This window comes from Balaenoptera acutorostrata, chromosome 13 (genome assembly GCF_949987535.1).
Source record: "Balaenoptera acutorostrata chromosome 13, mBalAcu1.1, whole genome shotgun sequence".
Taxonomy (NCBI): domain Eukaryota; kingdom Metazoa; phylum Chordata; class Mammalia; order Artiodactyla; family Balaenopteridae; genus Balaenoptera; species Balaenoptera acutorostrata.
Genome location: NC_080076.1, coordinates 40,809,034 through 40,833,799, shown reverse-complemented (window position 1 = coordinate 40,833,799; position 24,766 = coordinate 40,809,034). Strand labels below are relative to the sequence as shown.

Here is a 24,766-nt window from a genome sequence, read left to right as displayed (position 1 = left end):
ACACACCCCCCAACATGGCCTTGCCCACCAGAGGGACAAGACCCAACTTGACCCACAAAAGGGCAGGCACCATTCCCTCCCACCATGAAGCCTTCACAAGCCCCTGGACCAACCTCACCCACCAGGGGGCAGACACTAGAAGCAAGAGGAACTACAGTCCTGCAGCCTGCAGAAAGGAGACCACAAACACAGTAAGTTAGACAAAATGAGATGACAAAGAAATATGTTGCAGACAAAGAAGCAAGATAAAGAACCTACAACAACAACTAAATGAAGAGGAGGTAGGCAATCTACCTGAAAAAGAATTCAGAGTAATGATAGTAAAGATGATCCGAAATCTCGGAAAAAGAATGGAGACACAGACTGAGAAGTTACAAGAAATCTTTAACAAAGAGATAGAAGATCTAAAGAACAAACAAACAGAGATGAACAACACAACAACTGAAATGAAAAATATACTAGAAGGAATCAATAGCAGAATAACTGAGGCAGAAGAACGAATAAGTGAGCTGGAAGACAGAGTGGTGGAAATCACTTCTGCAGAACAGAATAAAGAAAAGCAAATGAAAAGAAATGAAGACAGTCTAAGAGACCTCTGGGACAACATTAAACTCGCCAATATTCACATTATAGGGGTCCCAGAAGAAGAAGAGAAAGAGAAAGGGCCTGAGATTATATATTAATTATAATATTATATTGTATTATATTAATCAAACTGACAAAAATTAAATACAAAGGAAAAATATTAAAAGCAACAAATAACATACAAGGGAATCCCCATAAGGTTATCAGCTGACTTTTCAGCAGAAACTCTGCAGGCCAGAAGGGAGTGGCACAATATATTTAAAGTGATGAAAGGGAAAAACCTGCAACCAAGAATACTCTACCCAGCAAGGCTCTCATTCAGATTCAACAGAGAAATCAAAAGCTTCACAGGCAAGCAACAGCTAAGAGAATTCAGCACCACCAAACCAGCTTTACAACAAATGCTAAAGGAACTTCTCTAGGCAGGGAGGAAATAAAGAGGCCACATCTAGAAATAAAATCACAAATGGGAAAGCTCACTGGTAGAGGCAAAAATACAGTAAAAGTAGGAAATCATCCACACACAAATATGATATCTAAACCAGCAACCATGAGAAGAGGAGAGTACAAATGCAGGAAATGGGAATTGCATTTGAAATGAAGAGACCAGCAACTTAAAACAACCTTGTATATATATAGACTGCTATTTCAAAAGCTCATGGGAAGTGCAAACCAGAAAACTACAATAGGTAACACACACACAAAAGAAAAAGCAACCCAAACACAATACTAAAGATGGTCATCAAACCACAAGAGAAGAGAACGAAAGAGGAAGGGAAGAAAAAAGACCTACAAAAACAAACCCAAGACAATTAAGAAAATGGCAATAGGAACATACATATCAATAATTACCTTAAATGTAAATGGATTAAATGCTCCAACCAAAGACAGACTGGCTGAGTGGATACAAAAACAAGACCCATATATATGCTGTCTACAAGAGATCCACTTCAGACCTAGAGGCACATACAGACTGAAAGTGAAGGGATAGAAAAAGATATTCCACGCAAATGGAAATCAAAAGAAAGCTGGAGTAGCAATACTCATATGTGACAAAATAGAATTTTAAATTAGAGACGACAATGAAGGACACTACATAATGATCAAGGGATCAATCCATGAAGAAGATATAACAGCTGTAAATATATATGAACCCACATAGGAGAACTTCAATATATATGGCAAATGCTAACAGCCATAAAAAGGGAAACTGACAATAACACAGTAATATTGGGGGACTTTAACACCCCAGTTACACCAATGGACAGATCATCCAAACAGAAAATAAGTAAGGAAACACAAGCCTTAAATGATACATTAAACCAGAGAGACTTAATTGATATTTATAGGACATTCCATCCAAAAACAACAGAATACACTTTCTTCTCAAGTGTACATGGAACATTCTCCAGAATAGACCACATCATGGGTCACAAATCAAGCCTTGGTAAATTTAAGAAAATTGAAATCATTTCAAGCATCTTTTCTGACCACAATGCTATGAGATTAGAAATCAATTACAGGAAAAAAAAACTGTAAAAAACACAAACACATGGAGGCTAAACAATGTGTTACTAAACAACCAATGGATCACTGAAGAAATCAAAGAGGAAATCAAAAAATACCTAGAGACAAATGACAATGAAAACACGACGACCCAAAACCTATGGGATGCAGCAAAAGCAGTTCTAAGAGGGAAGTTTATAGCAATACAATCTTACCTCAGGAAACAAGAAAAATCTCAAATAAACCACCTAACCTTACACCTAAAGCAACTAGAGGAAGAAGAACAAACAAAACCCAAAGTTAGTAGAAGGAAAGAAATCATAAAGATCAGAGCAGAAATAAATGAAATAGAGGTGAAGAAAGCAATAGCAAAGATCAATGAAACTAAAAGCTGGTTCTTTGAGAAGACAAAGAAAATTGATAAACCTTTAGCCAGACTCATCAAGAAAAAAGGCAGCGGAGGAGTCAAATCAATAAAATTAGAAAGGAGAAAGGAGAAGTTACAACTGACATCACAGAAATACAAAGGATCATAAGAAACTACTACAAGCAACTATATGCCAGTAAAATGGACAACCTAGAAGAAACGGACAAATTTTTAGAAAGGTACAGCCTTCCAAGACTGAACCAGGAAGAAATAAAAAATAAGAACAGACCAATCACAACTACTGAAATTGACACTGTGATTTTAAAACTTTCAACAAACAAAAGTCCAGGACCAGATGGCTTCACAGGTAAATTCTGTCAAACATTTAGAGAAGAGTTAACACCTATCCTTCTGAAACTCTTCCAAAAAATTGCAGAGGAAGGAACACTCCCAAGCTCATTCTGTGAGGCCACCATCACCCTGATACTAAAGCCAGACAAAGATATCACAAAAAAGGAAAATTACATACCAATATCACTGATGAAAATAGACGCAAAAATCCTCAACAAAATACTAGCAAACCAAATCCAACAACACCTTAAAAGGATCATACACCATGATCAAATGAGATTTATCCCAAGGATGCAAGGTTTCTTCAATATACATAAATCAATCAATGTGATACACCACATTAACAAACTGAAGAATAAAAACCATATGATCATCTCAATAGATGCAGAAAAAGCTTTTGACAAAATTCAACACCCACTTATGATAAAAAAATCTCCAGAAAGCAAGCATAGAGGGAACCTACCTCAACATAATAAAGGTCATATACAACAAACCCACAGCAAACATCATTCTCAGTGGTGAAAAACTGAAAGCATTTCCTCTAAGATCAGGAAAAAGACAAGGATGTCCACTCTAGGCACATTTATTCAACATAGTTCTGAATGTCCTAGCCACAGCAATCAGAGAAGAAAAAGAAATAAAAGGGACACAAATTGGAAAAGAAGAAGTGAAACTGTCACTGTTTGCATATAGCATGATACTATACATAGAAAATCCTAAAGATGGCACCAGAAGACTACTAGAGCTCGTCAGTGAATTTGGTAAAATTGCAGGATACAAAATTAATACAAGAAATCTCTTGCATTCCTATACACTAACAATGAAAGATCAGAAAGAGAAATTAAGGAAACAATCTCATTTACCATTGCATCCAAAAGAATAAAATACCTAGGAATAAACCTCCCTAAAGAGGCAAAAGACCTGTACTCAGAAAATTATAAGGTACTGATGAAAAAAAAATTAAAGGTGACACTAACAGATGGAGAGATATACCATGTTCTTGGATTGGAAGAATAAATATTGTGAAAATGACTAGACTACCCAAAGCAATCTCCAGATTCAATGTAATCCCTATCAAATTACCAATGGCATTTTTCACAGAATTAGAATAAAAAATTTTACATTTGTGTGGAAACACAAAAGACCCTGAATAGTCAAAGCAATCTTGAGAAAGAAAAACGGAGGTGGAGGAATCAGGCTCCCTGACTTCAGACTATACTACAAAGCTACAGTAATCAAAACAGTATGGTACTGGCACAAAAGCAGAAATATAGATCAATGGAACAGGGTAGAAAGTCCAGAGATAAACCCATGCACCTACAGTCACCTAATCTATGACAAAGGAGGCAAGGACATACAATGGAGAAAAGATAGTCTCTTCAGTAAGTGGTGCTGGGAAAACTGGACAGCTACATGTAAAAGAATGAAATTAGAACACTCCCTAACAGCATACACAAAAATAAACTCAAAATGGATTAAAGACCTAAATGTAAGGCCAGATACTATAAAACTCTTAGAGGAAAACATAGGCAGAACACTCTCTGACATAAATCGCAGCAATATCTTTTTTGATCCACCTCCTGGAGTAATGAAAATAAAAACAAAAATAAATGAATGGGACCTGATTAAACTTCAAAGCTTTTGCACAGCAAAGGAAACCATCAACAGAACGAAAAGACAACCCACAACATGTGAGAAAATATTTGCAAATGAAGCAACTGACCAGGAATTAATCTCCAAAATACACAAACTGCTCATGCAGCTCGTTATCAAAATACAAACAAGCCAATCATAAAGTGGGCAGAAGACCTAAATAGACATTTCTCCAAAGAAGACATATAGATGGCCAAAAAGCACATGAAAATCTGCTCACCACTGCTAATTATTAGAGAAATGCAAATCAAAACTACAATGATACATCGCCTCACACCAGTCAGAATGGCCATCATCAAAATGTCTGCAAATAACCAATGCTGGAGAGGGTGTGGAGAAAAGGGAACCCTCTTGCGCTATTGGTGGGAATGTAACTTGATACACCCACTGTGGAGAACAGTATGGAGGTTCCTTAAAAAGCTAAAAATACAAAAATTGACAAAAATAGAACTACCATACGACCCAGCAATCCCACTACTGGGCATATACCCTGAGAAAACCATAATTCAAAAGGATACATGCACCCCAGTGTTCATTGCAGCACTGTTTACAATAGCCAGGACATGGAAGCAACCTAAATGTCCATTGACAGAGGAATGGATAAAGAAGAAGTGTTACATATATACAATGGAATATTACTCAGCCATAAAAAAGAATGAAACAATGCCATTTGCAGCAACACGGATGCACCCAGAGACTGTCATACTGAGTGAAGCAAGTCGGAAAGAGAAAGACAAATATCATATATCGCTTATATGTGGAATCTAAAAGAGTGGTACAAATGAACTTACTTACAAAACAGAAACAGAGTCACAGATGTAGAAAACAAACTTATGGTTACCAGGGGGAAAGTGGGGAGGCAGGGGAGAGGGTTAAATTGGGAGATTGGAATTGACATAGACACACTACTATATATAAAATAGATAACTAATAAGGACCTACTGTGTAACACAGGGAACTCTTCTCAATACTCGGTAATGACCTATATGGGAAAAGAATCTAAAACAGAGTCGATATATGTATATGTATAACTGATTCACTTTGCTGTACAGCAGAAACTAACACAACATTGTAAATCAACTATACTCCAATAAAAATTTTTTTAAAAATAAAAAATAAAACATTACTGAGAGCTCGTCCTACAAAAAGCATCTATCAAATACGAAGTAGGATGAGATGATGTCCAAGGTCTCTTCCAGCTGTAACATGAGAATTTGATAAGTGAAAAAGCCTTATTGTATTTTTAATAAATAAAATGTTGGCAATTTTGTTAATTTTTTTTTAAAAAGGAGGAGGAGAAATTTATTATTATTAGAAATAATAATAATTATAAAACAAAAACAAAAGGTCTTTCTGTCCATGCCATCTTAGTCTTGAGCACTCTAGAAGAGGAAAGTAATTATCAACTAAACATTTCTTGCTAGAAAGGAACAAAGGCCAAATCAGCCCTAGAATGGTTAGTTGAGCATCTTACTTGTTTTTGCATCTTACTTGTTTAACATCTTACATGTTGAGTTCTTTAAAAGAAATATTCAAGATTTATGTCTACCTTGAAAGTTCTGGGGTTAGGATCAATTTAATTTGGAGGGTGTAGAAGTACAAAGTGCTGGAATTATCAATTTTGTCAAAGAGAGGAAAGAACTTTTCTTATGATATTGATAGTTAAAAGGAACAAAATAAAGCAGTCTACCTCCTTGGGCATTTTTACAATAAACCCAAATCAGCAGGACTTTGATAGGCCATCAGGTTTAAAACCAAAATCTCTAGTTAGTCTGTTATTGCACAAATGCACTTTTTAAAAAATAAGATATTATGGATCACTGATGTTTACAAAACCAAAACAACTCACCGAGTTTTCCATCTGCCATTGTTTCATTTCATTTCGTGGGGGAAAATGGCTTGCTTCTAAAGCGTGGGGATTCCTATACGAATATATTACTCAGAATAGACTTTTCCTTTTATTAAATGCCCAAATTATTTCCTTTACTGTTCATGCAGGGACAATGGCAGAAGTTAGAAAAGATGCGTCCACATCTCCTATGACAGCAGGAAGCCAAAAGGAGCTTATAATCGCAACCACAGCATCATTGCAACATGACACCCCCCGGTAAGTTTCAGGGAATCTTTGTTTTAATATTCTGCAGATAAGAACTTTTTTTCAGTTATTTAATAAGTATTGAAAAATCTTGACAATTGTTAATGCCTCCTACTCAAGAGAGAGGCCCTTATTCGGAAGCATCTAGATATGACCAGGTTGAACTCATGGAGCCCTTTCCTTTATACATGCTTTTCCTTAATTGGTAATGGCAATTGACAAGGATTTCCACAGAAACACAAAGCTAATCCTGCCTTTCATCGAAAAATCTGTTTAGCAGCAGGTCCTTCCCAACTTATCATGGAATGGTTATACACTTGGACTATAAGCTTAACTAACTGAATTCATTGATATTGAAAACTGTGGTGGGTTTTGTACTACAGTTAAATGACTGTCAACATTTACTTACACCAGAGACATTTGAGGAGTTAATACTTTGATCAGCCTTTTCTGGAGTCAGGAAAAGAAATATGTTACTAAAATTTCTCATATCTAATAAGCCAACTCCCATATTATGCATTTAAGGCTGAATATATAAACATCAACACCAAAAGGGCTTGGTTTATGTTTCCTTGGGGATATGATTGTTTGAGCACTTAAATTCCTAGCATCTTATCAGATAAATGTATATTTTAAGACTTAATTTTAAAGAACTTTTGGGAAATGACTCAACACAGAGGATAATAATAATGGCTATCATCTATTAAGCATCTACTATGTGCCCAGCCCTTTGTACGCATTATCTGATTTAATCTTCGTCACAGCCTTGTGAGGTGGTACTACTATCATCCTCATTTTAAACATCAGGAAACTAAGGTTCAGAGAGATTGAGTGACTTGCCTAAGGTCACATAGCTAGTAAGAGGTAGAGCCAGCATTTCAGACTCCAAAGCCCGTGATCTTAAATATTATAATAGTTGACAATGACAACGTCCCTATTTAGGAAGCCACCCACAGTCAAAAGAAAATTTAACTAGTTTACCACATTCTTTGTCCATTACTCCTTTCTTTTATTTTTAATGCTACCATGCATGGCATTTTGCCAAAGACCTACAGTGAGTTGTGGTTCTGAAAGGTTGATGGGGCTTCCACCTTGGACCACTTAACATTGTGGATGAATGCTTGTGCTCAGAGAGGATCCATCCTAGCTCACCTTGAGGGATTTCTTTGGAGGAGTTATAAAGAGGAAAGACAATCTGGATTTTCAAACTTAATGAATTTTCCTATCTTTGACACTAAGATCTTCAATGAGATGTTTAACACTACTCTAATGTGTTTTTTTTTTTAATTTTTATTTATTTATTTATTTATTTTTTGGCTGTGTTGGGTCTTCGTTTCTGTGCGAGGGCTTTCTCTAGTTGCGGCGAGCGGGGGCCACTCTTCATCGCGGTGCACGGGCCTCTCACTGTCGCGGCCTCTCTTGTCGCAGAGCACAGGCTCCAGACGCGCAGGCTCAGTAGTTGTGGTTCACAGGCCCAGTTGCTCCGCGGCATGTGGGATCTTCCCAGACCAGGGCTCGAACCCGTGTCCCCTGCATTGGCAGGCAGACTCTCAACCACTGCGCCACCAGGGAAGCCCTCTAATGTGTTTTTGATGATTGCACTTCAGTTTAGAGAAAAGCATGAAAAAGAAGAATAAAATGTTTCCCCAGTAAGGGTTTTATAGTACATCCTCAGCACACATTTTCTGAAATGACCATATCAACTTTGTAGAGTTTTACAAGCCCAGGTTAAAATCGCTGTGAAGACTCGTATCTACAGACCTTAAAAAAAGGATTCTTTATCTATTAGTTCTTAATGCTGCAGTTCAGCTAAATACAGATTCTCAGAAGCTTCTTAAATAATGAGCATTTGGCTAAACAAAACAATGTGTAACACACCAGATTTTATCCTTAGAAGTGCTTGATGGCATATTATAGGTCTATTATACAAAGTGCAGAGTTGAAAAAAAAGATTCAGTACTATGAAAATCAGTTACCAGGAAGGCACAGTGGTTGCTTTCCACACTTCAGAATCAAGATTATTTGAATTATTTTTATTTCAAAGTGTAGAAAAGGCTTTTTTTATAGACTGCTTTTACATATAAACTCTTTTTTTTTTCCCATTTACAATAGTGACATGAGGTCACTTTCCTTTTTATTTTTTTTTTATTTTTTTTTCCACACACACACACTGTATTTTATTTTTACAAGAGATAAATAGACTGACACCAAGCATTGTACATGGATGACCACAACAAAAGCAACAATGATTGCAATTACCAAACATGAAACACACTCATACTATGTCATAATATTGACATTCAGTCCAGTAATCCTCCACTGTACCAGCTCCTTTACTTTGCAGTGAAAATTGATTTGTATATTCTTTGCCTCTGAGTCCTTGTGGGATTTTTTTTTTTTAATTCAGACAGAAAGTCACAAAAATTATACTCATCCTCATTAGTTCACTCAGTCCCATGTAATTAATTTTTTTTTCATCTTGATCTTTTGTTAGCACTTTTATGAGTTCATCAGTTTTTCATTAGAGTTCTGAAAATGCTTATTCATTCAGTTCAGCAGTACAGTCAGTTACCAGAAACCTGTACTTGTCAGAGTCTTTTCCATGAATTTCTTGAAGATGAAACCCTTTTATAGGAACATATTTGCAAAATCATCAGAGTACACCCAGAACTGTCTGTAAATGACAGAAGACTTAAAAATGACCATGGTTAAAGATTTGATGAAAGTTCATAATAATGCAGTTGACAAGAAAATTAGTTATTTCTGAGATATACATTTTAAAGTAATAACTAGGATTATTACTTATAACCTTATACCAGAACATATAAGATTTTTAGAAGTTTCCTGTAATGTCTGAAACATTTATATTAACATATTTCCATACATATTTCCATACAAATACAAATATAAGATTTTTAGAAATTTCATGTAATGTCTGAAACATTTATATTAACATATTTCCATACATATTTCCATACAAATACAAATATAAGATTTTTAGAAATTTCATGTAATGTCTGAAACATTTATATTAACATATTTCCATACAAATAACCCAATGAAAGTTTAGTATTAGTTGTTTTGTTTGTTTTTTTATACTGCAGGTTCTTATTAGGCATCAGTTTTATACACATCAGTGTATACATGTCAATCCCAATCGCCCAATTCAGCACACCACCATCCCCACCTCACCGCAGTTTTCCCCCCTTGGTGTCCATATGTCCATTCTCTACATCTGTGTCTCAAATTCTGCCCTGCAAACTGGCTCATCTGTACCATTTTTCTAGGTTCCACATACATGCATTAATATACGATATTTGTTTTTCTCTTTCTGACTTACTTCACTCTGTATGACAGTCTCTAGATCCATCCACGTCTCAACAAATGACTCAATTTCGTTCCTTTTTATGGCTGAGTAATATTCCATTGTATATATGTACCACAACTTCTTTATCCATTCGTCTGTTGATGGGCATTTAGGTTGCTTCCATGACCTGGCTATTGTAAATAGTGCTGCAATGAACATTCGGGTGCATGTGTCCTTTTGAATTACGGTTTTCTCTGGGTATATGCCCAGTAGTGGGATTGCTGGGTCATATGGTAATTCTATTTTTAGTTTTTTAAGGAACCTCCATATTGTTCTCCATAGTGGCTGTATCAATTTACATTCCCACCAACAGTGCAAGAGGGTTCCCTTTTCTCCACACCCTCTCCAGCATTTGTTGTTTGTAGATTTTCTGATGATGCCCATTCTAACAGGAGTGAGGTGATACCTCATTGTAGTTTTGATTTGCATTTCTCTAATAATTAGTGATGTTGAGCATCTTTTCATGTGCTTCGTGGCCGTCTGTATGTCTTCTTTGGAGAAATGTCTATTTAGGTCTTCTGCCCATTTTTGGATTGGGGTGTTTGTTTCTTTGATATTGAGCTGAATGAGCTGTTTATATATTTTGGAGATTAATCCTTTGTCAGTTGATTCATTTGCAAATATTTTCTCCCATTCTGAGGGTTGTCTTTTTGTCTTGTTTATGGTTTCCTTTGCTGTGCAAAAGCTTTGAAGTTTCATTAGGTCCCATTTGTTTATTTTTGTTTTTATTTCCATTACTCTAGGAGGTGGATCAAAAAAGATCTTGCTGTGATTTATGTCAAAGAGTGTTCTTCCTATGTTTTCCTCTAAGAGTTTTATAGTGTCCAGTCTTATATTTAGGTCTCTAATCCATTTTGAGTTTATTTTTGTGTATGGTGTTAGGGAGTATTCTAATTTCATTCTTTTACATGTAGCTGTCCAGTTTTCCCAGCACCACTTATTGAAGAGACTGTCTTTTCTCCATTGTATATCTTTGCCTCCTTTGTCATAGATTAGTTGACCATAGGTGCGTGGGTTAATCTCTGGGCTTTCTATCTTGTTCCATTAATCTATGTTTCTGTTTTTGTGCCAGTACCATATTGTCTTGATTACTGTAGCTTTGTAGTATAGTCTGAAGTCAGGGAGTCTGATTCCTCCAGCTCCATTTTTTTGCCTCAAGACTGCTTTGGCTATTCGGGGTCTTTTGTGTCTCCATACAAATTTTAAGATGATTTGTTCTAGCTCCGTAAAAAATGCCATTGGTAATTTGATAGGGATTGCATTGAATCTGTAGATTGCTTTGCATAGTATAGTCATTTTCACAATGTTGATTCTTCCAATCCAAGAACATGGTATATCTCTCCATCTATTTGTATCATCTTTAATTTCTTTCATCAGTGTCTTATAGTTTTCTGCATACAGGTCTTTTGTCTCCCTAGGTAGGTTTATTCCTAGGTATTTTATTCTTTTTGTTGCAATGGTAAATGGGAGTGTTTCCATAATTTCTCTTTCAGATTTTTCATCATTAGTGTATAGGAATGCAAGAGATTTCTGTGCATTAATTTTGTAACCTGCAACTTTACCATATTCATTAATTAGCTCTAGCAGTTTTCTGGTGGCAGTTTTAGGATTCTCTATGTATAGTATCATGTCATCCGCAAACAGTGACAGTTTTACTTCTTCTTTTCCAATTTGTATTCCTTTTATTTCTTTTTCTTCTCTGATTGCCGTGGCTAGGACTTCCAGAACTATGTTGAATAATAGCGGTGAGAGTGGACATCCTTGTCTCGTTCCTGATCTTAGAGGAAATGCTTTCAGTTTTTCACCATTGAGAATGATGTTTGCTGTGGGTTTGTCATATATAGCCTTTATTATGTTGAGGTAGGTTCCCTCTATGCCCACTTTCTGGAGAGTTTTAATCAGAAATGGGTGTTGAATTTTGTCAAAAGCTTTTTCTGCATCTATTGAGATGATCATATGGTTTTTATTCTTCAATTTGTTAATATGGTGTATCACATTGATTGATTTGCGTATATTGAAGAATCCTTGCATCCCTGGGATAAATCCCACTTGATCGTGGTGTATGATCCTTTTAATGTGTTGTTGGATTCTGTTTGCTAGTATTTTGTTGAGGATTTTTGCATCTATATTCATCAGTGATATTGGTCTGTAATTTTCTTTTTTTGTAGTGTCTTTGTCTGGTTTTGGTATCAGGGTGATGGTGGCCTCATAGAATGAGTTTGGGAGTGTTCCTTCTTCTGCAATTTTTTGGAAGAGTTTGAGAAGGATGGGTGTTAGCTCTTCTCTAAATGTTTGATAGAATTCACCTGTGAAGCCATCTGGTCCTGGACTTTTGTTTGTTGGAAGATTTTTAATCACAGTTTCAATTTCATTACTTGTGATTGGTCTGTTCATATTTTCTGTTTCTTCCTGATTCAGTCTTGGAAGGTTATACCTTTCTAAGAATTTGTCCATTTCTTCCAGGTTGTCCATTTTATTGGCATAAAGTTGCTTGTAGAAGTCTCTTAGGATGTTTTGTATTTCTGCGGTGTCTGTTGTAACTTCTCCTTTTTCGTTTCTGATTTTATTGATTTGAGTCCTCTCCCTCTTTTTCTTGATGAGTCTGGCTAATGGCTTATCAATTTTGTTTATCTTCTCAAAGAACCAACTTTTAGTTTTATTGATCTTTGCTATTGTTTTCTTTGTTTCTATTTCATTTATTTCTGCTCTGATCTTTATGATTTCTTTCCTTCTGCTAACTTTGGGTTTTGTTTGTTCTTCTTTCTCTAGTTTCTTTAGGTGTAAGGTTAGATTGTTTACTTGAGATTTTTCTTGTTTCTTTAGGTAGGCTTGTATACCTATAAACTTCCCTCTTAGAACCGCTTTTGCTGCATCCCATAGGTTTTGGGTCGTCGTGTTTTCATTGTCATTTGTCTCTAGGTATTTTTTGATTTCCTCTTTGATTTCTTCAGTGATCTCTTGGTTATTTAGTAACGTATTGTTTAGCCTCCATGTGTTTGTCTTTTTTACGTTTTTTTCCCTGTAATTCATTTCTAATCTCATAGCGTTGTGGTCAGAAAAGATGCTTGATATGATTTCAATTTTCTTAAATTTACTGAGGCTTGATTTGTGACCCAAGATGTGATCTATCCTGGAGAATGTTCCGTGCGCACTTGAGAAGAACGTGTAATCTGCCGTTTTTGGATGGAATGTCCTATATATATCAATTAAATCTATCTGGTCTATTGTGTCATTTAAAGCTTCTGTTTCCTTATTTATTTTCATTTTGGATGATCTGTCCATTGGTGTAAGTGAGGTGTTAAAGTCCCCCACTATTATTGTGTTACTGTCGATTTCCTCTTTTATAGCTGTTAGCAGTTGCCTTATGTATTGAGGTGCTCCTATGTTGGGTGCATATATATTTATAATTGTTATATCTTCTTCTTGGATTGATCCCTGGATCATTATGTAGTGTCCTTCCTTGTCTCTTGTAACATTCTTTATTTTAAAGTCTATTTTATCCGATACTAGTATAGCTACTCCAGCTTTCTTTTGATTTCCATTTGCATGGAATATCTTTTTCCATCCCCTCACTTTCAGTCTGTATGTGTCCCTAGGTCTGAAGTGGGTCTCTTGTAGACAGCATATATATGGGTCTTGTTTTTGTATCCATTCAGCCAGTCTATGTCTTTTGGTTGGGGCATTTAATCCATTCACATTTAAGGTAATTATCGATATGTATGTTCCTATGACCATTTTCTTAATTGTTTTGGGTTTGTTTTTGTAGGTCCTTTTCTTCTCTTGTGTTTCCCACTTAGAGAAGTTCCTTTAGCATTTGTTGTAGAGCTGGTTTGGTGGTGCTGAATTCTCTTAGCTTTTGCTTGTCTGTAAAGCTTTTGATTTCTCCATCGAATCTGAATGAGATCCTTGCCGGGTAGAGTAATCTTGGTTGTAGGTTCTTCCCTTTCATCACTTTAAGTATATCATGCCACTCCCTTCTGGCTTGCAGAGTTTCTGCTGAGAAATCAGCTGTTAACCTTATGGGAGTTCCCTTGTATGTTATTTGTCATTTTTCCCTTGCTGCTTTCAGTAATTTTTCTTTGTCTTTAATTTTTGCCACTTTGATTACTATGTGTCTCGGCGTGTTTCTCCTTGGGTTTATTCTGTATGGGACTCTCTGCGCTTCCTGGACTTGGGTGGCTATTTCCTTTCCCATGTTTGGGAAGTTTTCGACTATAATCTCTTCAAATATTTTCTCTGGTCCTTTCTCTCTCTCTTCTCCTTCTGGGACCCCTATAATGCGAATGTTGTTGCGTTTAATGTTGTCCCAGAGGTCTCTTAGGCTGTCTTCATTTCTTTTCATTCTTTTTTCTCTAGTCTGTTCTGCAGCAGTGAATTCCACCATTCTGTCTTCCAGGTCACTTATCCGTTCTTCTGCCTCAGTTATTCTGCTATTGATTCCTTCTAGTGTAGTTTTCATTTCAGTTATTGTATTGGTCATCTCTGTTTGTTTGTTCTTTAATTCTTCTAGGTCTTTGTTAATCATTCCTGCATCTTCTCAATCTTTGCCTCCATTCTTATTCCGAGGTCCTGGATCATCTTCACTATCATTATTCTGAATTCTTTTTCTGGAAGGTTGCCTATCTCCACTTCATTTAGTTGTTTTTCTGGGGTTTTTTCTTGTTCCTTCATCTGGTACATAGCCCTCTGCCTTTTCATCTTCTCTGTCTTTTTGTAACTGTGGTTTTTGGACCACAGGCTGCAGGATTGTAGTTTTTCTTGCTTCTGTTGTCTGCCCTCTGGTGGTTGAGGCTATCTAAGAGGCTTGATGGGAGGCTCTGGTGGTGGGTAGAGCTGACTGTTGCTGTGGCGGTCAGAGCTCAGTAAAACCTTAATCCACTTGACTGTTGATGGGTGGGGCTGGGTTCCCTCCCTGTTGCTGTGGCGGTCAGAGCTCAGTAAAACCTTAATCCACTTGACTGTTGATGGGTGGGGCTGGGTTCCCTCCCTGTTGGTTGTTTTGCCTGAGGCAACCCAACACTGGAGCCTACCCGTGCTCTTTGGTGGGGTTAATGGCAGACTCTGGGAGGGCTCACGCCAAGGAGAACTTCCCAGGACCTCTGCTGCCAGTGTCCTTATCCCCACGGTGAAACAGAGCCACCACTTGCCTCGGCAGGAGACCCCCCCAACACCAGCATGTACGTCTGGTTCAGTCTCCCCCAGGGTCACTGCTCCTTCCCCTGGGTCCCGCTGCACACAGTACTTTGTGTGTGCCCTCCAAGAGTGGGGTCTCTGTTTCCCCCAGTCCTGTCACAGTCCTGCAATCAATTCCCACTAGACTTCAAAGTCTGATTCTCTAGGAATTCCTCCTCCCGTTGCCAGACCCCCAGGTTGGGAAGCCTGACGTGGGGCTCAGAACCTTCACTCCAGTGGGTGGACTTCTGTGGTATAAGTGTTCGCCAGTCTGTGAGTCACCCACCCAACAGTTATGGGATTTGATTTTACTCTGATTGCGCCCCTCCTACCGTCTCACTGTGGCTTCTCCTCTGTCCTTGGACGTGGGGTATCCTCCTTGGTGAAGTCCAGGGTCTTCCTGTCAATGATTGTCCAGCAGCCAGTTGTGATTCTGGAGCTCTCGCAAGAGGGAGTGAGTGCACGTCCTTCTACTCCGCCATCTTGGTTAATCTCTACATATAAACTCTTAATGCAAGAGGAAAGCCTGTTGTTCTTCATCCCAAGAAACCTCTGAAAGTACTGAGGAGAACAAGAATAAAAGTCCTTTCCCTGTCTACCCTAAATTCCAAGAATTTTCAAGACCTGCAGAAAAGGATGGGGATGGGACAGATGCTGGTGGGCAACAGGTTTTCCTTTGTTCTCTGAAAAGTGCTAGCATCTAGAAGAGTCCCATATGGGTCCATGTGCAGGTGATAAAACCTAGCTTGGCAAAGTCATCTTTCTCATTCACAGTGTACGTTGTTAATTGTTCTCTCTGCTGCGTGTCAATGTAATGTGAAATTTTCATTCCCCATTCAAGATGGGAGAAGTTGTGGCTGAAAATGTTAACATTTGCATTTTTATTTGTTGATTTATTTAAAGGACAACCTCTCCTACAGCAATCCATCACTTGATGACACCCCAAATGTGAATAATGTATTGTAGACTTGCGGTTACAATGTGTAATAAGTGCTAGAGACAGTAAAGGAATGTTAATTATGTTGCAAATGTAATATTTATTGATGCATAAAGTTTATTGCTTTCGAGGTTCAATAATACTGACCAGAGAACATTAATATCACTTATCCTGATTTTAGCAGGGCACCTTTGTATGTGGAAATATTCATCTATCTCATGCTAACAAAATAAATATGTAATTTACAGCACAAGCAAAGAGGGCTTTATAATAGTTTTCTGTGCTGAGAGCTGCAGTGCTTCTCTCTTTCCATCTTACTTCTGGCCTCCAATACTGATCACCCACCCCTGAGCTGTCCAAGAAAGTAAGCACAGTGGGCATCTCAGTACAGGAGGGTGGCACCACTGAACTAAACAATGCCTTGCATTTCTGCTTGCCTGGAACAGGCAACACCCACAGACCATTCCGCCAGGAGAGAGAACTGGAGGGGCTTTTCTCCGTCATTCTGAACACCTGGTGGGTAGGTGTGCCTTTGCCCAGAAAGTTGAACAAATACCTTTCCTGCCATGACACTGAGTCAGAGTTTACCAATTCTACTTGATCCTCAGGTCTCCAATGTGGAGGCAGAGCTGGGCAAGTTACCAATGAATTTGTTATGAGCACAAATGATGCTGAGAATTAACCCTTTTGTACCTTGCAGAATTAGTTGTGTCTGTTGCCAGCATACAGACCATATAAGAAATATCTGAGACCCAGAGCAAAAGAAGTTAATGTTAATTAACAACCATCAGCTGTAATTGGCATCCCCATTAAGATGCAGAATTATGTATTTCTTTATTATAAATAACCTTTCTAATTGTGCTTGATGTATGCCAATTTAATCAAAAAGTATACTTGCAACAGGCAGTTATTTGCATTAATATAGCTTTGGATCTTCAAATCTTTTATTTCAAATTTGACCAAGGAGAAAAGTCTATTGCATGCAGTATATTTTTTATATGTTGGTGTCTTTTTTCTATTCAGGTATGTAAATCTGAAACATTTTATATTAAAATGAAGACTATCTTCTGGGATTGTTCAGTGAAACAGATATCTTGTCACTTTTTAAAATACTGGTGGAGTTTCTATCTCTCAGTCTTATGACAACACAGTAATGATTCCTTCCAAACTGATAGACAGAGGCAAATACCAGGCCTTACAGCAGCAGGCTTGCACGCTCGGTCCCTGAAGTAAAAGGTTACTAAGGCTCCTTCTCTCTGTTCTTTCCTGACTCGTAAGAGTTAAGACTGGTACTCTTGACCTCTTTTTTTATTTTTCCCTGTGAGATGTGAAGAGAGAAAGACTGATCTCACCAAATCATGCCCAATTAGTGAATTTTTGGAACTGGAACTGTAGTTAGCCTATTTCTAGGAAGTACTGTTCACCTCACTACTCTAGGTTTTTTCAGAAAGATTAGTTTTTATCACAACACCAAGTTGAAGGTTTTTGTTTTACTTTGTTTGGTTTGTTTTTTGAGCTATGTCAAGAGGGATGATTTTGTAGAGCTTGTTTTTTGTTGAGGGAGGTTGGAAAATATTTGTGTATGTGCTTTGAAGGACTTAATAGCTTATTTGGGGAACTTTTAAAAAATAATAGCTTAATTTGTTCTTTTTTTTTTTAAGACCTTGTTCCTTTGCTGTCGGACCATATGCTTAATGTGTTCTGAAAATTTTGCTGTAAGTTTCCACCTTGCTGAGCTTTCTATAGAGCAATTCCCATTGCACAGTCATGCTCACACACGGCTGACTTGAAGGTGGCTTGTGGAGACTCCTTGCGCACTGAGTTTGAGATTGAGGGACCCAGGCTCAGAATATTGGGAACCTGAGACCACACTCTGCCAACCCAGGCTGGAAGGATCCAAGTACCCTGCAATCTAAAACTTAAACTTCTCTCTGTCTTGAAGACAGTGTTTTTCTATGTCTTCTTTGGGAAAATGTCTTTTCAGGTCCTTTGCCTATTTTTTCATCAGACTGTTTGCTTTTTGCTGTTGAGTTGTAAGAGTTCCTTATATATTTTGGATATTAACCCCTTATCAGATGTATAGCTTGCAGATATTTTAATCCCAATCTGTAGGTTGCCATTTCACTTTGTTGAATGTTTCCTTTGCGGTGCAGAAGCTTTTTTATTTGATGTAGTCCCACTGGTTTATTTTTGCTTTTGTTGCTTGAGCTTTTGGTGTCACATCCAAAAAATCATTTTGAAGGCTAATGTCAGGAGCTTTTTCCCTGTGTTTTCTTCTAGGAGTTTTATAGTCTCTGGTCTTACATTTCAGTCTTTAATCCATCTTGAGTTGCTTTTTGTGTATAGTGTAAGATGAGGGTCCAGTTTCATGCTTTTGCATGTGGATATTCAGTTTTCCCACATGCTGTCCTATTTATTGAAGAGGTTATCCTTTCCCGATTGCATATCTTGACACCCTTGTTGAAAATCAATTGACCATTTATGCTTGGGTTTATTTCTGGGCACTTGACTCTCTCCAATGAGTCTATGTGTCTTTTTTTTATGCCAGTACCATACTGTTTGTAATATAATTTGAAATCAAGAAGTGTGATTCCTCCAACTTTGTTCTCCTTTCTCAAGATTGCTTTGGCTATTCGGAGTCTTTTGTGGTTCCATTTGAATTTTAAGGTTGTTTTTTCTATTTCTACAAAAAATTTCATTGGAATTTTGTCAGAGATTACATTGAATCTATATATCACTTTGGGTAGTATGGCTATTTTAACAATTTTAATTATTTTAATCCATGAACACAGGCTATCTTTCCATTAACTTGTGTCTTTTTTCAATTCTTTTCTTCAATGTTTTATAGTTTTCAGTGTACAAATCTTTCACCTCCTTGATTAAATTTATTCCCAAGTATTTTATTCTTTCTTATGCTATCATAAATGAGATTTTTTTCTTGATTTCCTTTTCTGATAGATCATTGTTGGTGTAAAGAGACACAACTGATTTTTGTATCTTGATTTTGTATCCTGCAGCTTCACCAAATTCATTTATTAGTTCTAACAGGTTTTTTGTGTGTGTGGAGTCTTTAGGGTTTCCTACGTATAAAACCATGTCATTCGAAGAGATAATTTTACTTCTTAACTATTTGGATGTCTTTTACTTCTTTCTTTCTTTCTTCTGATCCCAAGTTTCAGTGTTTTTTCATTTTCTCACACTGTGTGAAACTTGAATTTTGTTCTGAGGTGTAGGCACTAAGCCTATAAAATTCTGATTTAGAGTAGGAATCCGACAAACTTACTTTAAGAGTTAGAATTTGTTTTTATAACTTGATAGGAAGAAACTTAGTCTTACACAGAAGAGGAAGTGCTGTGTTTCTATTACACACAACAGCCAAATTGCAACGCTTTCTTGCACTTGTGCCCAGAATCCTAACTGTAACAAAATCCTTTTTTAAGAAATCAGACTTTTTTCTCACCTGTACATTCACACAAATATTTTTAGAACTTAACCAGATCCCCTCATGTGCCTAGCACATAATGTGTTATCCTTCCAAGGTGGAGAAACAGGAACTAAACTAAAATCCCAAACCTCAAACTAGAGCCTTACAGGCACTACTTGGGTTTATGTGGTAGGTTTGAACAGCAGAACTCACTGCTGCTATACAATAGAGCACATGAGTGGTGACCACATGTGGCAATACTGGCTACTATTCACTGAATGCCTATTATGTATCAGATCTTGTGTTGGGCAAGTTCGGCTATGTCCTTTCACAATATATGTTCATACAAATTACGTATCATTGTAAAACTCTTTTTAATGACTATTAAAATTCATTTTCAAAGTATTAGATAGATTTTCTTCTTAGATTTTTTTCAAAATGATTTCCAAAAGTGTGGGCTTCTAGGCCAAGAACTATCATTTTAGCTTTATATGCCCTCTGAATAATAGTTTACACACTACACACAATCAAAGTGCCATTTACTATAACTTTTCCATTTTGTGTATATTGCAAATAACAAAATAAAAACAAAGTTGAATGATATATTGCACATAAATGATGACAGTAAAAAGGGATAATCCAAAAACTTCAGAAAAGAATTGGTTGAATATGTAAAAGAAAATATGAAGTTATAAATACACCTGTCTTCCATAGCAGGAGGATGAAAAGTCCAGCCATTCAAAAAGATTTTTATTGAAGCTAGGTTGATAAATTGAAATTCCCTGCTGGCAGGTGCATTACTACTAAGAACAGTTGAATGCATGGAAATTTTTAGGTGTTTGATGAAAAGATGTTCCTTTTAATGATTTTGGGATGTTACTGTAATAATTCCCACTGTTAAAAACCATTAATATAATCATCCATTCCTCTTGCACACACTGCTTATAGAGTGTGTAAATTAAGAAAACAGAAACAAATAGGCTAAGTAGAAATAATAAAGACACAGTATAATTCCAAGAAATGAATCCAGTTTGAGGAATCTTGTCAAGACACTCTTGACATAGGACGAACGTACAGTAGGGAAAGTGTACATTACAACAGCTTATACGTACTAGCCACTTAGAGTTCCTTGGCTTCAGGAAATCTCTCTCAATTCTAGGGGAAGGGATTATAAGAGCTATTTTATTGCTCACACTTTTCTATATCTTCCAAATATTCTACAATAACAATGTATTATGTAGTTTTAAAAACAATATTTAAAAAGAAAACAAAGGGCACACATTTATAGGAGGTAAACCCATTTCAAAATTTTACACTCTGTAGTTCCAAGTAGTTGCAAAAAATCTAAGGTTACCCTTGGAACATAAGACGTAATTATGTTATTTCTTTGTTGAGCCAGCAATAGGTGAGGATTATGCTTCCTGGTGGGTCTTCTCCAGGGCACTGAACTCTGGAAAATGCTGCGATTAGTGACATCTCTTCAGTATTGCCAGTTCCTGCTATCATTTCAGTTTTTGGCCTCGTCAACTGCTGTTTTAGACTTGTGCCTTTGGTCCAAGATCATCAAATTCCCTTCACTTCAATGTTAAAAAACATTTGTTGAGTGCCACTTGCTGTCCTAGGCACTTAAATGCTTTTATAAAAATTCTTTTATGTATGTTACCTAATGTAATCCTCACAATCTTGAGAAAACAAAGCTCAGAGAGGCAATAGAACATTTACGAGCCCAGGAGTAATAATTATAACACCTAGGTTTATAGGCCTAGGTTTGAATGCTAGCCTATGTGGTTTTGAACAAATCACTTAGTTTAATCTATAAAATGGGGGTAATAATATCTCCCTCATAGTCTGGTCATGATGATTAAGCAACATAGTTTATATAAAGTACTTAGCAGAGTCTTGGTACATGGCTAATAGTAGTTGTCATTGTAGAACTTCCCAGGACCGCACAAGCAATAAGAAACAGAGCTCAGATTTGGACCTTGCTATTGTAATTCTAAACTCTATGTGAGTTCCCTGACAAAAGGTTAGGAATAGGGTTAGACTCATCTCAGAGGTGGGCGATAGGGTTGTATTTTTTAATATTCACCATGCAAACATTCCTGAGCCTGATTCCTCATGTGAAAATAAGAGTATTAATAACTACCTTGCAAATTTGCTCAGAGGATTAAACGTGACTAGGTACGCAAAGCCTTAACTTGGTTCTGGGCCACGGTGTGCCCTCAGTGTTAGCTTCTTTCTCTGTGCTCTGGGCAACAAGATTTTGGGGGGCACCTGGAGCACAGTACATGTGAATGACACAGGCTCCCGCTTGCCAAATGCACTGAGTGACAGTGTTATGCAGAAATGTGGCTTAGAAGCAAACTGAATAACCCTGCATTGAAAGTTATTGATAATGGATTTCTTCTCATAATTAGCTCTTTGTAAAAATTCTGAAAGGGCTTAATTCCCTTCAGAGCAGTGGTTCTAAAATCTATCTGCACATTGAAATCGCTTAGGAACCTTTGACAAAGTACCTATTTCTAGGCTTCACCTGGATTAATTGAACCAGATTAATTGAACCAGGCAGATTCTCAACCACTGCACCACCAGGGAAGTCCCTGCATTGGGATTTGATTGCTTAGATAACGTCTCACAATTGTTTTCACTTAGTATAGAATATATACCACTCCATTATCTTGTGTTCAGCCATATCATAGAGCTTCTTCTACTTAAGCCTATGGCCAGTTCTTTGTTTTGGTTTTCTCAAATTAAAAATCCTTGCGTGTACACAGGCAGCATGGCTTACAGGAAAGGCCTTGAGAATTAAAGTCCCAAGACCTGTATTCATCCTGCCTCACAGCTTAGCAGTAGCAAAGCCTTGACAAAGTCTCTTGACCACGTGGAACCTCAGTTTTCCAACTGTCCATCCTATGTCTGAACCGTACCCTTTGTTTAGAGATGAAATCAAAATGAAAACGTGTACATCTATCTCTCGATTTCAGAATAATTTACACATTTTGAGGAGAAAATAATAAAGAGATGAGTATTTTCAAAAATATTAAATATGGACTTCCCTGGTGGCACAATGGTTAAGAATCACCTGTCAATGCAGGGGACACGGGTTAGAGCCCGTGCTCCTCACCAATAGAAGCCACCCCAATAAGAAACCCGCTCACCGCAACTAGAGAAAAGCCCACGCGCAGCAACAAAGACCCAGTGCAGCACCCCCAAAAAATTAATTAATTAACTAATTTTTAAAAATTAAGATTGATTTCAGAATAACATGGTTTAAACTTCTCTTCAAAATCTTCAGGTTTTCTGCTGGCCGGTAGTTTAGAAATGCTAAGTAGATAAGCAAACTTGGCACCACGTCATTCACAGCACAGGGAAGAGCCATTCCCCGGATATCTTTGGCCTTCCCAGTTGACAGGGGGCCAGGTATAATTTACATTTCCTGAGATTATGCTCTGTGAACAGGTGTTTACTGAAGGTTTTTTCATTTTTAGGTTTAAACGAAACTATGTCTGGAAAACATCAGATTTTACTTTAGGAAGGACACTAGGAGAAAAACAGAAAGAAGTTAGTCCCCTTGAAGTCCAAATTGAGGTCATTAGTCGTATTGAAAAAGGTTATTGTATATTAGTGTAGGCTACCTGCTTTGCCTTAGGAAAAGAATGGTCAGGATTGTGCATGATAGTGCCAAGTATGCCACTGAGTAAATCAAAGACGTTATCAACGAGAATACTTAAATGAAGAGAACAGAATAATGCAGTAGTTAATGGTCATTGACTAATGCATTTTCAGCTCAGCTGGACACTTTTGTACACTGTTTATATATTCAAATATATGTATTGATATGTGTGTATATACCACTTTTAACATATTTAACACTTTTCATATTTTCCCCGTAAATTATTTGCTTTTGATATTAAGAAGCTCCCCCCCAAAAAAAGATATGACAGTCCTTTATTTCCTTTCAACCTACCTTCTCTTTATTTCTTGTGGAGAAATTCATTTTAACATTTTGTATTACCTGTAAACTTTTGTGAGTTTAACCACAAAACTTAAGAGACAGGTACATATGAAAGTTCTTTGTAAATAATAAAGGGAAACACATGAATATTGTTATTTTCATTAGCCTTAAGACTTCTGGAATATGTCTTCTATACCTTTATAGGGAATATAAATGAGCCACTTGCTGTATAAATCCTAACATTACCCATGAAAGAAAGAGTCCAAGTTGGTCTTGAAGCTCAAGAGTAATTGGCCAATGCATTACCTGTTTACTTACCAAGCATTTCATTGATTTTCTTTCTGTCGTGGGTGCATACTAAAGTAAGACTATTACTGAGATTGAAAGTGCATCATCTTGTTGCTTTGTACTTGTCCTTAAATGCTTATAAAATGATGAACTTGTCTGGAATGTGAGCCTTTGGCCAGCAAGGGGAGAGTGATTACTATTATACATGAGAGGCTGTTTCTTCCTTTGAGAAAGCTGGAAAATTCTGAGGTGGATTGTGACTTGTATTAGAATAGGGACGCTGCTTCAGGCTTTCCCTGTGACATGGGCTACTTGAAAACCAGAGCCAATCGTTAGAGCCGAGAAGGCTCCAGCCTAATACCAGGATGGCAAGTTATTTAGAAAGCAGACCAACCTTGTATACAATTGCATGTCTTGTAAAAGCCTTGCGTGCAGTTGTGTTTCTTAGCATACATGGAGAATTCATCCTTTCTACATTTTGACAGTTTAAAAATCACCTGGATTAATGTTCATATTAAATCATAATAATAACAATATATAAGGAAGATAAGATAAAAGGTATACTTACCCATGGGATTGTTTTTCAGTGGGATTGTTTGTTAAATGTTATTCAGTAAATAAATAAAAGGATGCTAGAAGTTGTACCCTAGGGATTTTCTTCTTTCTGGGGCTCTGAGTAACCCCACTGAGGCATTTTTAAGAGCCAGGATGAAAGCCAGAGCTGGGGCACCATGCCAGTTCACAGTGAAGAAAAGGATGTTCTTTATTTCTTGTTGAGGGCTGTCTCTTCTCGTCACCCTGGAAGAAGTCTGTACAACAGAAGTCAGCACGGCCATGCACTTGACACTTGGTATCTTGCCTTGGGACACCTGTCCTACCAGGTGCAGACTGGACCATTCACCACAAATGGCATTCCGTGTGGACTTTCATTAGGATGCTTCTAAATGTTCTTCATTAATGAAGTGGTGCCTTCCTGCATGGGTAGTTGGCAGGATGGCTCCAGCTAGCTCGAAGGTGACTTTTCAGTCAGTGTCTCTTCATTCCATGCAGCCCCATGTCTGCTGTC

The 24,766-nt window shown here is 37.2% G+C and overlaps 1 protein-coding gene across 4 annotated transcripts in view; it reads left to right on the top strand.

Moving 5' to 3' along the window:
- KIAA1328 (KIAA1328 ortholog) overlaps positions 1–24,766 on the top strand; it is a 374,054-nt gene that overhangs the window by 310,636 nt on the left and 38,652 nt on the right. For all 4 annotated transcript variants that reach the window (XM_057526538.1, XM_007180910.2, XM_057526537.1 and 1 more), the window contains one exon: positions 6,461–6,569. In XM_057526538.1, the coding sequence (XP_057382521.1) occupies positions 6,461–6,569 (109 nt within the window). The remainder of the gene's footprint in view (positions 1–6,460; positions 6,570–24,766) is intronic.